This window comes from Panulirus ornatus, chromosome 47, assembly GCF_036320965.1.
Source record: "Panulirus ornatus isolate Po-2019 chromosome 47, ASM3632096v1, whole genome shotgun sequence".
In the NCBI taxonomy this organism is placed as follows: domain Eukaryota; kingdom Metazoa; phylum Arthropoda; class Malacostraca; order Decapoda; family Palinuridae; genus Panulirus; species Panulirus ornatus.
The window spans coordinates 3,511,799-3,529,252 of NC_092270.1; the positions used below are offsets into that span (position 1 = coordinate 3,511,799).

The window sequence follows — 17,454 nt, forward strand, 5'->3', positions numbered from 1 at the left end:
GCAAGGATGCACTCTCCATACCTAAGACTGCATCATTTCTGATCAACTGCAGTGATGAAAAATTTTCATTTAACCTATTCATAAGGAAAGTATCATTAACATCCAACTTTTACTCCCATTCGAATCAGTCAGGTTGACTTTTCATCAGAGTATTATCATAATCCAACTTGCACATGATTGATATAATGAAGAAGCACTTTGTAATGGTTTGATTAGAATAAAATTGGGAATAATTAGAATATAGTCTCACTACATATTCTTGTATTTCAGTTTTATGCTCCATGGTGTGGTCACTGCAAGAAGTTGGAGCCTATTTGGAATCATGTAGCTCATGCCTTGTATGGGACTGATATTCGAGTTGGACGTGTGGACTGCACACGTTTCACTGCAGTGGCAACAGAGTTTGTCATCAAAGGATTCCCAACAATAATGTAGTAAGTACCATGTATTGATATTATGCTTTATCAATAACTATTAGTTTACACCAGTTAATGTAACTGATATGTTGTTTTCACTCTGATATATAGGTATAGTAGTATGTATGATATACATGTACACTGATACTTCATGGATCTCATGCTGGCCAGTCAAACATTCATCTACTTCATTTTAATGACTATATACAAAATAATGAATAAGAAAATATCTCTGAAGCATGAAGGCCAGATATATTTTGTGATTTTTTTATATTGTAAATTTCTCCTGAATATATGCATGCATCATCTGCTCTACAAATTGAAAAAAAAATATTTGGGTGGAATTGAAGTAGCTCTAGAGATATCTTTTTGGGTGGAATTGAAGTAAATGTAGAGATATCTTTATAAGTCTTTTTCTGTTACCTTGCACAAAACTATATATGTGTCAAATTTATTGATTGTTCCTGCAAGCATAAGAATAAAAATCATAGGTCGATAACCATAAGTCAAAGAGTCAAAGCCCTTGACTGGTTGGTCAAGTAGTCAAATTATTGTTCAGTCCCCACAAAATAGATACTGTGATATCAAAATCTGTCCTAAACCCATGTCTTTTATACTGGATATTTGGAAGTTTGCCAAGAATTCTTTTTAGGACTGCCAACTCCTTGACTTTCTCTGAACCAAAACCCTTGGCTTTTTTCAAGGCTTGATCTCAAGCCATTTCCAAGGCCACCATTTAATATTTTGTGAGATTTGTTCCTGTTAGCATATCAGAAATACAGTGAGCTTATAAGCTGTTTTCTTTACCTAAATCTCATAAAAAGGAATTAGAAGCACAAGAGACACTTCTACTAACATTGAATAAAGATTTTTTTATATTTTTCACACACACACACACACACACCTTACTAAGGAGAGTAGTAAAAGAGAATGATAAGGGAAACAAACTGTCATCTGGCAAATATTACAATAGCATTCAAGTACGTGGATAAGAAAATATTCGGCAAGCTGTTCACATTATACATTAGATCAAAACTAGAATATCCTTCTCAAGTTTGTTTATTGCACTAAACTCCTTAATGCTTCATGAAGTTACTTCAGAACTAAATTCTATCCACTTATTTCACTAAAATATATTGTTGAAGTTTTGTATACGTTTCAGGGCGACAGGCTAGAAAGTGCAGGAGTAAGGCCTGAGTGTCACATGGGTTGTTTCTAAACATATTTTACCATTTATTTTACGTACACCGAAAAAAATGAGTATTATTATGTTTTATCTTGTATAATAACTCATCTTGCATCATAGTTAGTGTGGTTCATTGTAATATTTTGGATAGTCATTATTTTGTCATATTAGGAAGAGAAAATTAATGCTTCATTCAACTGTTACAGTGTTAAAGGAGAAACACGCCATATTTACAAAGGTGATCGTGTCAAGGAGGATATTGTAGGGTATGCTATAAGGATGGCAGCACCTCCAGTTCAGCATGTACAATCTTACCGGCACCTAAAGGATGTCATCGATAAAGGAGATCTGTTCTTTTTGTATGTTGGAAACCAGGAAGGAGATTTATGGGTAAGAAACCCATGGCTATCCTGTTCACTACTGTGGTCTCTTTGAAGCTGCTTTGATGGCCCTGGATACAGTATGTTTCAGATTTGCAACAGATTGTTTGAACATTTATTGGAATTTATATGCAACTATATTTTCTTTCAGAATTTTTATTTGCTTCTCTATTCTATTTAGCTTTTCATCTGATTCTGGAGGTAAATTTTCACCCCTTCATTCCTCAGCCATTTTGTCTTTCATTTTTTGTCTATATGTTTTGTCCTAAACCTTCTTTAATGAAAGGCTGACCTACATATTATTACCATATGATCTGTGAGACCCCCTACCAACCCTCTTCTTGACAGCTTATTACACATTACTTGTCAAATTTCTAATTATCAAGAGCAAAAAGTCAAGATTTACTGACAGGAAGTCACAATTTTCATACACTGGCAATCTTAATTTGTTTAAATACATACAGCTTTATGTTTTTGTGATGTCATTGATAATTATATCTCTCATTTTAGCAAGATGATATCTTTTGCAACAATCAGAAAAATTAACCTGAGATTCTGTTATGAAGTATAGTACAGCTCTGCATTTTAATGAGAAAGGAAGTAGATAATACTAAGGTAATGAAAATAGCTATAATATAAAAGAGAAAGTGAAAAACATGGAGTGGGAGGATGGGAGTAGTTGCATTGAAAGTATAAGCGATAACTTCCTATTCATAATAGGCTGCTAGGAAACACTGTATGATAGCACTGTAATGAATGAATGGTCAGAGGAATAAGGTAGAGATACACACTGCAGGAGGTCTACAAAGTTAGTGATTGAGCTGTTGAGGGCTAGGGGTATATTAAGAGTTAATGCCAATTCATTATATGCAGAGGAAGCATATGAATGGATATGCAAAAATTACCTGATGACTTCTTGTACAATGTGGACAAATAGGAAGTTTTAAACATTTGTGTGGAAGATGTCTTACTTTTCAGTGTACATTATGCATTTGATGCCCTCAGTGTAAACAGCATCTGTTTTTTTTTTTTATCATGCCTTTTCCCTCATTTGCAGCACAATATAGACAAGGATTCTTTTTATCCTTTTCAAGAATTGAATGGCTTAATCTGTTGCCCTTGGAAGCAGACATTGTTTAAATTTTGTTCCTGGTGATGATTGCTCTATTTTGTCCTCATAGATATGTAGAGGGAACTTCAGCTAATTTTCTTTTTATTCAAGATGGCCTTGTTTAGACTTTTGCAGTTGTCACTATAAAAAATATGTTACATGCCACAAGATTCTTATTTCATTCATGCAGTACATTTGGACCTTTCAGAAATAAACAAATGCAGTTTCCAGTTGGGACACTTACAGTTCTTTGACTGCATAGTTTTATTGAACATGATTTGAAATATGATAACAAAATGATGATTTTAGTGAAATGTAGCTGTGAGATATATGAGGGCTCATGGAATGGATGGGGAGTGGACAGGGTAAGGAATGATGGAGTTTAAGGGAAATGTGATTTGTTGAAAATAGTTTTTTATTGATTCGAAATTGGTACTGTAAGATGGTATAAGCATATGGAAAGAATTAATTTAGGGGAATTAACAAAGTGCACTAAAGTAGAATGAACAGTAGTAGATATATGGGAGGCAGAGGATAAGTGTGAAAGAAGAGAATCAAGCTCTTAGTGTATACACCAAAGAGAAACAGTTACAGGTATTCAGGAATTTTAGGTAATTAGGGATTTAAGAATCTCAGGCTCTCAGATATTATTTCTGCCCTCACTTTTTCTTTGATCTGGCTGTATGCCTTAGTTGTGTCTGTCTTAAATATCTTTTTTGGTACATTATTACCTGACTTGTACTTAAATAAACATCTGTTTTTGGAATACTTTGGTAATAAATCTTTTTCCAGGATTCCTACAAAGCTTTGGCTGATGAGTATAGGCCACTGAACTACTTCTATGATATTGAATCTGGCTGTCTAGAAGAAGTAAGTTTTCTTGAATTCCTGATTTTTTTCACCATGTTGTTTAAAAAAAGGTTTTCCCTACCTTAGTACAGGTTAACATTATTGATGAGAATGCTCTGAGCAATTTTTGAATGACAAGACATACTGGGATTTTGATGACATTTGTTACTTATGCTGTTTATTATTGATCATTTTGATAACATTCATTACTTATGCTGTTTATTATTTATTAGCAACAAATGTTTGATTGTATGGGAGGGAGATAGAGAGAGGTCATGAAGTTGAAGAGAGCAGTTAAGGTTGAGGAGAGAGAGACTGGTAAGAGTAATGAAAAGGTAAAAGTTGGATGAGGGTGATAAAGGGAGAGGGGAAAGGGCTGTTAAATGGGAGAGAGAGTAGAGGAAGAAGCAGGAAGAATAAAGAGAGAGATAGTATCTTTTTACGAGTACTTAGGAAGATTACAGAGAGGAAGAGAGATATTATCTGTGCACAAGAAGTTTTGTTACAAGATTTTGCTGAAGGCAGGGCTTGTGTGGAGCATTCATCTCATGTATTGTTTGTGTTCAGGTTTTTCTTTTTCATGGCTACACTATTTTTATAGTCATCAATTCTTTGTTGATCCGTATTATCCCTAATTTATCTTTTATCCCTGGGGATGGGGAGGAAAAAATACTACCTACGTATATCCTGTGAAAAATGAACGTGAAATATAGAAAATAAGTAAAATAAAAAACATGTAAATGATATATGTGGGATGTATGAAATCACCCCTTGTAAAAGGAAGTAATGTGTAATGTGTTAAGGTTATTTGTGATGAAATGGGGGAAATCATAACAGTACATAAATTATAAGGATCCATGCAGTCACCAGGGCCTGCTGTTCATCAGTTCACCACTCTTCCACACCAGTGTGAAGAAAATTACACTACTTTTTAGGGTATTTTCTACAATATATTATGAAGAGATTCTTGAAGGGGTAAAAATTGAATTTTATTATATTCCTCATGGGGAACTACCTTTTACAGAAAGAATGCACAGTGAAAAGGTTAAATGTGTCTGCAGTTGTTCTATACATATTTCGTAATTCTCCTGGTTTTGCAATGAATAATCTTTCCAACTTCATATATTTTTGTCAGATGTCATTTTGTTATATTCCAAGGTGTTTTTTTACTTGATAATTCTGTTTTTTTCCTTAATGAGATGCTTAATATCAAGGATGTTCTTGATGCCTTCAAATTGCTCCATGGGTATATAATCATATATGTATTTTTTCTTTTTTTTTTTTTTGAACCTTGAAAGTTTGAGTTCACCTTCAGTGAAGTTAAGGTTTAAATGCACTTTATTATATATGAACTTTGGTGTGGCTGCTGAACTTGCAGAGTAAAGATTGACTGTTGTGAGATTTAAAGCAGGAATGTAAATACAAGTTAAGCTGACAGGTCATTGCTCAGTAGAGTTTGGAGGGAATACCTTTTGAGAAAGCATTATTGTGGGTCATAATCCACTTTTATCTTTCAGGATGAGTTAAGGGAATATTCAGACTTTGTTTCCATAGGTTCTGTCTTGTGTCACCTTTAGTTATCAGCTGATTTGTTGTTAGATCTTTAGGATTATTCTCTGCATGTACCATATATGAGAACTTGACTAAAGTTGATAATATTGATAATTATATGGCAAGAGGGTCTGTTTTTATTAATAGTCTGAATAATGCTATATTCTCAGACTTTGATTTTTAAAACATTATTCTAGAACTGCACGGATTTGGATATTGTAGTATGATATGGAAATAACTTTGGTCTTCATTTCAGCATATGAAACTGCAGTACAGTCCTGCTGTAATGGTGTTCAAGGATAGCATGTACTTCTTTTATCCAGGTAAATCTTTAACTAAGTAGATAAGAAGTTTTCAAAATTTGAATTTTAGTACTTAATGAACAGTATTAGAATATAAATTCATATACTAGTTATTCTGTTTATTTCTTATCTACCAATTCACGTATATCAAGGTTCAGTGGCAAGTTGAGTACACTAGCTTTTAGTTCTTGTATAGGACTTGTTTTAGCACAGTTTTACTCGGCAATTTTCTTCATAAATCAGGTTTAATGTGGGCCCCATCATTAACAACCAAGTGTGATAGTTAACAGCAGAGAGTAAAAAGAAAGTGCCACCCTTATACCAAGGTCTTGTATCTGTTGGCATCAGTGCATTTCAGGTCCTCACTAGTTTTTGGTGGCACAGATTACTTTTCATCCAGATTTACAAAAGTACATACAGAACTGTTATTTATAATCCAGAAGACATCCACATGCCTTTTTTTTTTTTTTTTTTTTTTTTTTTTTATACTTTGTCGCCGTCTCCCGCGTTTGCGAGGTAGCGCAAGGAAACAGACGAAAGAAATGGCCCAACCCCCCCCCCCATACACATGTACATACACACGTCCACACACGCAAATATACATACCTACACAGCTCTCCATGGTTTACCCCAGACGCTTCACATGCCTTGCTTCAATCCACTGACAGCACGTCAACCCCTGTATACCACATGACTCCAATTCACTCTATTTCTTGCCCTCCTTTCACCCTCCTGCATGTTCAGGCCCCGATCACACAAAATCTTTTTCACTCCATCTTTCCACCTCCAATTTGGTCTCCCTCTTCTCCTCGTTCCCTCCACCTCCGACACATATATCCTCTTGGTCAATCTCTCCTCACTCATTCTCTCCATGTGCCCAAACCATTTCAAAACACCCTCTTCTGCTCTCTCAACCACGCTCTTTTTATTTCCACACATCTCTCTTACCCTTACGTTACTTACTCGATCAAACCACCTCACACCACACATTGTCCTCAAACATCTCATTTCCAGCACATCCATCCTCCTGCGCACATCTCTATCCATAGCCCACGCCTCGCAACCATACAACATTGTTGGAACCACTATTCCCTCAAACATACCCATTTTTGCTTTCCGAGATAATGTTCTCGACTTCCACACATTTTTCAAGGCTCCCAAAATTTTCGCCCCCTCCCCCACCCTATGATCCACTTCCGCTTCCATGGTTCCATCCGCTGACAGATCCACTCCCAGATATCTAAAACACTTCACTTCCTCCAGTTTTTCTCCATTCAAACTCACCTCCCAATTGACTTGACCCTCACCCCTACTGTACCTAATAACCTTGCTCTTATTCACATTTACTCTCAACTTTCTTCTTCCACACACTTTACCAAACTCAGTCACCAGCTTCTGCAGTTTCTCACATGAATCAGCCACCAGCGCTGTATCATCAGCGAACAACAACTGACTCACTTCCCAAGCTCTCTCATCCCCAACAGACTTCATACTTGCCCCTCTTTCCAGGACTCTTGCATTTACCTCCCTTACAACCCCATCCATAAACAAATTAAACAACCATGGAGACATCACACACCCCTGCCGCAAACCTACATTCACTGAGAACCAATCACTTTCCTCTCTTCCTACACGTACACATGCCTTACATCCTCGATAAAAACTTTTCACTGCTTCTAACAACTTGCCTCCCACACCATATATTCTTAATACCTTCCACAGAGCATCTCTATCAACTCTTATCATATGCCTTCTCCAGATCCATAAATGCTACATACAAATCCATTTGCTTTTCTAAGTATTTCTCACATACATTCTTCAAAGCAAACACCTGATCCACACATCCTCTACCACTTCTGAAACCGCACTGCTCTTCCCCAATCTGATGCTCTGTACATGCCTTCACCCTCTCAATCAATACCCTCCCATATAATTTACCAGGAATACTCAACAAACTTATACCTCTGTAATTTGAGCACTCACTCTTATCCCCTTTGCCTTTGTACAATGGCACTATGCACGCATTCCGCCAATCCTCAGGCACCTCACCATGAGTCATACATACATTAAATAACCTTACCAACCAGTCAACAATACAGTCACCCCCTTTCTTAATAAATTCCACTGCAATACCATCCAAACCTGCTGCCTTGCCGGCTTTCATCTTCCGCAAAGCTTTTACTACCTCTTCTCTGTTTACCAAATCATTTTCCCTAACCCTCTCACTTTGCACACCACCTCGACCAAAACACCCTATATCTGCCACTCTGTCATCAGACACATTCAACAAACCTTCAAAATACTCATTCCATCTCCTTCTCACATCACCGCTACTTGTTATCACCTCCCCATTTACGCCCTTCACTGAAGTTCCCATTTGCTCCCTTGTCTTACGCACCCTATTTACCTCCTTCCAGAACATCTTTTTATTCTCCCTAAAATTTACTGATAGTCTCTCACCCCAACTCTCATTTGCCCTTTTTTTCACCTCTTGCACCTTTCTCTTGACCTCCTGTCTCTTTCTTTTATACTTCTCCCACTCAATTGCATTTTTTCCCTGCAAACATCGTCCAAATGCCTCTCTCTTCTCTTTCACTAATACTCTTACTTCTTCATCCCACCACTCACTACCCTTTCTAAACAGCCCACCTCCCACTCTTCTCATGCCACAAGCATCTTTTGCGCAATCCATCACTGATTCCCTAAATACATCCCATTCCTCCCCCACTCCCCTTACTTCCATTGTTCTCACCTTTTTCCATTCTGTACACAGTCTCTCCTGGTACTTCCCCACACAGGTCTCCTTCCCAAGCTCACTTACTCTCACCACCTTCTTCACCCCAACATTCACTCCTCTTTTCTGAAAACCCATACTAATCTTCACCTTAGCCTCCACAAGATAATGATCAGACATCCCTCCAGTTGCACCTCTCAGCACATTAACATCCAAAAGTCTCTCTTTCGCACGCCTGTCAATTAACACGTAATCCAATAACGCTCTCTGGCCATCTCTCCTACTTACATAAGTATACTTATGTATATCTCGCTTTTTAAACCAGGTATTCCCAATCATCAGTCCTTTTTCAGCACATAAATCTACAAGCTCTTCACCATTTCCATTTACAACACTGAACACCCCATGCATACCAATTATTCCCTCAACTGCCACATTACTCACCTTTGCATTCAAATCACCCATCACTATAACCCGGTCTCGTGCATCAAAACCGCTAACACACTCATTTAGCTGCTCCCAAAACACTTGCCTCTCATGATCTTTCTTCTCATGCCCAGGTGCATATGCACCAATAATCACCCACCTCTCTCCATCAACTTTCAATTTTACCCATATTAATCGAGAATTTACTTTCTTACATTCTATCACATACTCCCACAACTCCTGTTTCAGGAGTATTGCTACTCCTTCCCTTGCTCTTGTCCTCTCACTAACCCCTGACTTCACTCCCCAGACATTTCCAAACCACTCTTCCCCTTTACCCTTGAGCTTCGTTTCACTCAGAGCCAAAACATCCAGGTTCCTTTCCTCAAACATACTACCTATCTCTCCTTTTTTCACATCTTGGTTACATCCACACACATTTAGGCACCCCACTCTGAGCCTTCGAGGAGGATGATCACTCCCCGCGTGACTCCTTCTTCTGTTTCCCATTTTAGAAAGTTAATACAAGGAGGGGAGGATTTCCGGCCCCCCGCTCCCGTCCCCTCTAGTCGCTTTCTACGACACGCGAGGAATACGTGGGAAGTATTCTTTCACCCCTATCCCCAGGGATAATATACATATATATATACATATACACACACACACACACACACACACATATGCACATACACACACACACACACACACACATATATATACATATGAAAAATGTAAGAAACAATTTAGAAAACAAACTTTTAGCTTGAAATGAATGAAAAAAAATGAATGTCACGACACGCGACAATGCCAAGGTCTGGATCTACAACTCCAGCCCATCCTCAACTACTGGGCTGCAACTCCAGCAAGGACATGGTCACACCCATCGACAACGGTAACCTCCAGAAGACCGATTTCGACGATGAAGGCCTGCTCTGTGGCTGAGAGATTGACTTGAGGAGGCAGAAGTGATATTGTGACAGTGATTGTGTCAGCGTCGCGTCGCCTCGCCGCAGTGTATCGAGACAGACTTCCCCAGAACTTTTAAAGGGGAAGTAAATGTTTATAGTTGTGTTAATGGAGTGATAGTTTTCATGCATGGTGTTTTTGACAAGAAAATAGTGAAGTTGGAGAAAAATGTAGCTTAGACATTGAAGCTTATTGACACAGTGGTGAAATTGATGAAAACTGCTATTGACGTTTGTGTGAATAAATTGTACATTTCCTTTTCCATAGCCAGAGGTTGAACCACATGCCTTATCCTGCTCAAAACATAGTTTAGGATGGTTAGCTGTGGTGTTGTCTTCATGATGCCATATTCTCTATTTAGTTGGAGTTGAGCCTCAGTCAGGTTTTGGACTGTAATACTAGTGCAAATCATGAAGTAAGTGTGCCTCTTACAGAGCAGAATGTTATGATAGATGCAAAGGCACAACCACTGAAAGCACACTTTGGTCAACAGCAGTAGTTAGAACCCTCACTGAGGGATGCACAGCAGAGGGAAACCAATTTCATTTTTAACTTAAAAATTCAGCCAGGACATTACAGATCTACTACTAAAGATCACTTCAGGACATTACAGATCTACTACTAAAGATCACTTCAAAGCAGAATAAGATATTATTGGGTTAAAATCAGTGGCACTGTTTTGGGTGCTTCTTCTAACAAGATACTAATTAATGCAGCCACATTTAGGTGTACTGTGAAGAACTGGACAAAGAACAGCAATGTCAGGAAGGATGATGACAGGCACCTTTCTCCTTAGAGGTAGTCTCTTGTGATTTTTTTTTGTGTTGAGTCCTTGATTGTTGAATATTTAAGAGGGAGATATTTTAGCCAAAAAATATCTCTCAATAGATATTATCCTTGTGGATGTGGTAACCTGTAAATCTCCCATGACTGATTTGGGTCAGCCTCCAAGTTAGTTTGCCATTTGCAGTGTTTTGAGATGTAGTTATAACACAGCACACAGTTGCTACAATTGGTGAAATTAGACAGATAAGTCTTGAAATACAGAGGTACAGCATGTTGCTGTGAATTATGTTGCTACCTGACTATGTTCTAGTTTACCTTCTGGTATTGGCCAGCAGTACCTTAAAGCCCTACACTAGCCCTGAACTAGCATCTAAGACAACTGGATGGTGATCTCTTTTCCCTTGCATGGGTGATTTTTTAATTTGATTTGTGATTATGATTGGTGAAGAGCACTTGTTTAAGACTTGGGTTACAATTTCTTATACCCTATGCTGATGATGATGGTACTTGACTTTTGATGTTAATTATACTAATTAACCCTCTAACCAGACCTCAAGTATATTTATGTTGCCTGATAAAGGGAACCTCACTTAGATGTGTGATTAGTGCTTTTGTTTTAAATCCAGTTTCAGCTGATCTCTGGTGATGGCACGAGATGCCTAAGGCATCTTTACACAACAATTACACATGAGCTCTTCGCTTACCCTTCAGCCATGGCATGGAGTGGATGTTACAGTAGACTGCTAAGAGTAGGTGGCATTGAGTGGAATTTACTCAGTAGTGATAAGAAGTCTAGTGATTCAGATGATGATCTGTTTGATAAAGATCTATATAGGAATGGTGAAGTGAACCAAGTGTATCAAAATACTATAGAAATGAGGTTGTGATCATCAAGATTTGTTGATATCAGTTTGTGTAGCATTTAGCGCTATCTCAGTATATTTTTCTTTCTTTTTTGTTTTTCCAGAGAAAAGTTGAGCCTTAATTCACTTGCTTCTCTGTTGTTTTCTTATTCTCTTGTGAATTTTTTCATTTTATAAGATTTTTTTCCTTTACATGAAAAATACCCATTTCTCATGATCTGAGAATTTCAAATATCTGTTCGAGGAGGTAAACAAGTTTGATTTATATTGCTTTCTGAAGGACAGCCTCACTTCTGATTGTGGATGTAATACATTAGGTTTAATTTTTGAAAATTTAGCATGAGATGCTAATGATTGACTGATTTATGAAAGAGCATGCATACTCAATGATTGAATGATTTATGAAAGAGTATGCATACTTAATGATTGACTTTTTTATGAAGGAGTGTGCATGTGTCAGTACTCTATACAGTGCAAAGTTGACATTGCCTAATCATAATTTAATTGGAGATGAAAAGTTAATGTTTCCTGATTAGACTTTTGTGGGCACTTGCATTAACTTCACAAGTTGGCACTTGCATTAACTTCACAAGTAACTCTGGTAAGGTATTCTCAGGATGTTTTGAATAAATAATACCATTATATCGGAATTTAGTTTTGACAAAGCCACACCCAGTATTTCTTGCTCAATTCACAGCTGTGGTATGTTAACTCATTATTATCTGCTCCAGTAACTATAGCAGGCTATTTAGTTTTATTTTGAGAAAAATATAAAAATGCTTATTTCCATATGAGCTCTTTCATGATATTACTCTAAAGCCAGTTGCTAATTTAGTAATGCTTATATTCGTTTGTTTTATATTGCTGTTTATGATGTTTAACTTATTTTATGGCAATATTCTTGCTGATTGTTTGTAAATGGGTAACTTTCCTTAAATAGTAGGACTGATACTGTCACCACCGTCCATCACCATCTTTGCTTTATCACCTCCACTTTCACTTTATCACAGTATTCCATCACCACCCTGTGGTCATAACACTTTCCCATTAGCTTTTTTTTTTTTTTTGTAAATATCAGTTTACGTATAATTTTTCATATTCTTCTTTAAGATACTCACCCAAGGTGAATACCTTATAATGATCAACTAGAAAGCAACAGACTTATTTCTTATACACCCACCTCCCTTTATGTGGGGATTATGTTCTGCAAAAACTTTGCACAAAAATAAATTCAGTTTAGTGAAACAACAAACTATAGTGAAAAATGGGATGTGTATAGGAGTTTCATGGTCAGCAATGGTGGATTCTTCCATTACCTTCAGGTTATGTAGTTTCTGAGGTCAGATAATCTAATATAGCCATCCTTTACTTGCTTGAAATGGCTCTGGCTCAGCTACTTTGTCTTCTTTACATAAATGCTGATAAATTTTCAGAGCTTTAGACCTGCATTGGTTCTATCTCATGCTTTATACATAACGAGAGCATTTTCTCCATGGGTGGATTTCTGACCCTTGTGGTTACCATGGCAGACAGTGGAGTGGACCACAGCACTTCAAATTTTCTCTTCATTTTTCATATTGCGGACTGTAGATTCACCCAGGTCGAAAGCAAGCTGAAGTGCTGACGCTGCCTTGCAAGCATCAGTATGTCATATGACTTCTAGTTTCGTTTCTAAGGTCAGAGAGGTACTCGTCCATTTAACACTTACACTGCCCGCGAATTCTCATTAAAGTTTTAGCGCACTTTCTACCTCACACACCTGCATTGTAGGGAATTTTGACTGATTACAAAAAAAAGGGACTGGTAGAAGCAGGTTCCTTGCATAATAGCAAAATGACAGTAATCCTACATAAAGTGAGGATTGAGAGTACTGTTTATAAGTACTAAAATTATATTTCGGTAAGATTTATGCCCAGAGTGTCTTGTCAGTTTGATGTCTGAAAAGCTTTCGTTGTTGAAAATGTTTTCAGTGGTCAATTTCTCATTCAGATGATATGCAAATGCTTCTATTTTGAAAATACCTGTAAAATCTCGAGAAATCTTACCAAGTTGTAGTGCAACTGATCATTCACCGTGCTTGCATAAACCTGGAATCAGATGTTAAATACTTAAGATATTTTGATGTGGGGTTTTTATACCAAAGATTCACTTGAAATTGAAGGCTACTAAGACCAAGTAAACTTAAAGGCACTGGACCACAGATTTTGGGAGTTTGTGATTTTTAGAAACATGAATTTTGGATATTCTACCTGTACTGGCATTGTGGAAGATATTTTAACAGTGATTACTAGTTTCACTGATTTAATGATCTGAGAGAAGTTTGATAGAATTGTGTGTCATAAAAGTGGTGAATATATGATTTAGAAATATAAAGGAAGATCAAGATAAATATAGATTTTTGAATGAAGAGAATAGCTTAAGGTGAGAGGATGCACATGTTTGAAAGATGAAAAATATGAAATACATGCTTTTTAGAGGGCAATGTGTAAACTGTGTGAGGATATCAGAGATTAACATTGCCACATGTGAAAGCTTTGTTTTTGTTATTTTAACTGGATGATTAAATATTGAATGTCATAATTAAGAATGCTAATGTTTCCATAAATCTTTCCTTAGTACCTGATGAAAATGAGTTGGTGGAGAACAAAAGCCTCATCAACATCACTCTGTCTGACTGGGTCAACCATGAACGCTTTCCAACGTTTACTAAAGTTACCCATGGAAATCTCCACCAGTTATGGAAGGTGAAGATATTTTAGCACTTGGCATTGTTAAAGTAATTCTTTTACCTCCTTCATCTCTTCACTGATTTTTATCATCCTTCTTCCAGATTTATTCTCATTAGTAATATATACATATATATATATATACATATGCTTAATTGCTCTTTCCCGCATCAGGAAGGTAGTGCCAGGAAACAGATGAAGAATGGCCCATCCTCTCATATACACATATTTATATACATTTCTAGCACTACCCCACCCCACAGGAAACAGCATCACTACCCCCTTCTTCATTAAGGTAGTGCCAAGAAAACAGACAAAAAAGAGCACATTCATTCACTTTCATTCTCTGTCTTTCATGTGTAATGCACAGAAACCACAGCTCCCTATCCTCATCCAGGCCTCACTAACCTTTCCATGATTTACCCCAGACATTTCACATGCCCTGGTTCAGTCCACTGACAGCACATCGACCCCAGTATACCACACAGTATCAATTCACTCTATTCTGTGCATGCCTTTCAACCTCCTGCATGTTCAGGTCCTAATCTTTCAAAATCTTTTTCACTCCATCCTTCCACCTCTAGTTTGGTCTCACTTCTCTTTGTTCCCTCCACCTCTGACACATATATCCTCTTTGTCAGCCATTCCTCACTCATTCTCTCCATATGTCCAAACCACTTCAACACACCCTCATCTGCTCTCTCAGCCACACTCTTTTTATTAAGATAAGATAAGATAAGATACTTTATTCATCAAATTGTTATACAAAATGTAATACAAAATGAAATTCGTTTTGGCTTTAGAGCTCCTTAGTAGTTGTAAAAAAAAAAAAAAAAATAAAATAAAATATTAACAAGAAATATTGCATAGGTTATTTCATATATTTCATATTACCACACATCTCTCTTACCCTTTCATTACTTACTCAATCAAACCACCTCACACCACATATTGTTCTTAAACATTTCATTTCCAACACATCCACCCTCCATACAATCCCATCTATAGCCCATGCCTTGCAACTGTGTAATGTTGTTGGCACTACTATTCCTTCCTTTTTGGTGATCTTTGTACAAGGGAGATGCATCATGCAGTTCCCTGCCTTTACCTTGAAATGCAGTACATGTGACTCACAAATGGACAGATTGGAAAATGGAAGAAATTAGTTGTGAAAGTTTATGGATACATTATACTAGAATTAAGGAAATATGTACAGATCAAGTAATGTTCAACAAGCTATTGGCACCAAATCATTATAGCATTAATAAAATGTTGCTTACTAGATATAGCTTACTTTGATTTCTGTTTAGTAATCTGAAAAATAGGACAAGACATTACTCTGAGTTAATGACTAAAGAGGTACTAGTGTAGAGGTATTTGAGAGTTTTTCTTGCACCAAAATGCGGTTTTCCATTTACTGAAACATGTGCTTTTTCAAATAGGCTTTGGAGATTAAAAAAATATAAGAATACATGTATTCTTAACATGAGCCTTATATAACGGCCCTATTTATTTTAATTTGATTTACATTTAATTACACCGATATTGATATATTTTTAACTTAGAATATTCCTAATTGCAGATCAACAAATATTTGGCCATTACAGTTGTTAAAGAAAGTAAAATTGGACGAATCACTACTGATGAAGATGCGTAAGTTTTTGAATTGTTTTATGAAATAATTAAACATGAAATAATAATAATAATAATAAAAAAAAAGACATACCAGGGAATTTAGACGTTATTGAAAAGCTAAAGGATAAGTAACAAAATTTAGTTTAGGATGTAATTTCACATCTTGCTGTGGGGATTGTTACTGTTTGGCAAAATAGGTTAACTTTTGTGTAAATTTTAAGAGTTGAGGATACTAAATCATAAACTACTAATGTACTCTCCCAATTTCAGAGAAGACTATGTTGATGGGTACAAGTAAGTGGATACCAATGCTGAATATTTACTTGAGGTAGTTCTGAATTTACTATTAGCTTTAGACATTTGCCTCACCCTTTCCTTACATCAACAAATGAGAGATCAAAATAAAATATATACTTGAAGGTTAAAGGATTGTGATTATAGTTTTGGAAGTCAAAAGATATTAGACATATTCTTGTGCCTGTTAAATGCATAAACACCAATTTTGTTCTTACCCAGGACTTGGAGTTTGAATGTTTATAAGTACAAAATTAACTATTCTTTTATGTAATTTATGGTTGTGCACACATTATGGATACTGTTAAATATGGTGACTGCTGATAAGTACATAGTAATGTTGTATTGTTTATTTTCATCTCATTTTTCCTCTTGTGTACTGTTCCCTTGTCTCCTCATTATTTCTGTGTGTAGAGAATGGTTACCTCCAAGGCTGTTGAAAAGTCCACTTTTCTGATTACAGAAATGTACAAGCCAAAAAGGAATTGTCTTTCCCATCACCTACACTCACCTCATCTCCCAGCTTTGGTAGTCAGCATTAACATAAGTGCTGATTCAACACAAACCTTGTGAGCTTATTTTTTCATAAGTAGATTTGGTTTGAAATATGACCAAACATCTTACACAGACAGTGGTCAGTATAACATTCTTCCTATCCCTTGATTTAAGAGTTGGACACAAGGATTTTAAGATTTTTTTACCTGGCATTTTTAAATGTGCAGTTGCCAAAGAATTCAGAGGAAATCATCTTTACTGTTATTGCTGATTTTTTTTTTTTACTGTAAATAAGTATGAAAATGGATCTAAAATAACTAGTAAGCAACCTATCCTTTCTTTATCATCTGGATCCATTTCAGGTATAACAAGACTCTCTTGCCATTTAACCACCTGTATAGATACCAGTGGTCAGTCTTCTTACAGGATATATGATCATGACTCAAAATTATGATCATTGTTATCAAGCATCCCCATTTTACTATCGATTTTAAAGTACTCAAGGATAACATGGGAAGTAACAAACAAGTATGAAAGAAAGAAATATTTGATTTGGTAGCATCTCATGATATTTTTCCATCATTTGGTTCATACTGTAGTTGTTGTGTAAATGGAAGTCTAGATGGACATTAAAATCCCCAGTGGATAAGGAATCTGTTGAGATCCCAGGTCACCATACTGCCATAAACCTATAACACAATATTACCTACAACATAAACCATGGAACACACAGG

At 36.5% G+C, this 17,454-nt stretch overlaps 2 protein-coding genes across 3 annotated transcripts in view; one reads left to right on the forward strand and one right to left on the reverse strand.

Moving 5' to 3' along the window:
• Positions 1 to 17,454, reverse strand: part of Fcp1 (RNA polymerase II subunit A C-terminal domain phosphatase Fcp1) — a 98,185-nt gene that overhangs the window by 38,665 nt on the left and 42,066 nt on the right. The window lies entirely within an intron of this gene.
• Tmx3 (Thioredoxin-related transmembrane protein 3) overlaps positions 1 to 17,454 on the forward strand; it is a 35,123-nt gene that overhangs the window by 5,307 nt on the left and 12,362 nt on the right. Inside the window, exons 3-9 of one of the 2 annotated variants that reach the window (XM_071689480.1) lie at positions 271 to 434; positions 1,809 to 1,992; positions 3,886 to 3,963; positions 5,750 to 5,816; positions 14,187 to 14,314; positions 15,879 to 15,949; positions 16,202 to 16,225. In XM_071689480.1, the coding sequence (XP_071545581.1) occupies positions 271 to 434; positions 1,809 to 1,992; positions 3,886 to 3,963; positions 5,750 to 5,816; positions 14,187 to 14,314; positions 15,879 to 15,949; positions 16,202 to 16,225 (716 nt within the window). The remainder of the gene's footprint in view (positions 1 to 270; positions 435 to 1,808; positions 1,993 to 3,885; positions 3,964 to 5,749; positions 5,817 to 14,186; positions 14,315 to 15,878; positions 15,950 to 16,201; positions 16,226 to 17,454) is intronic. The other variant, XM_071689481.1, reaches the window with a different exon arrangement.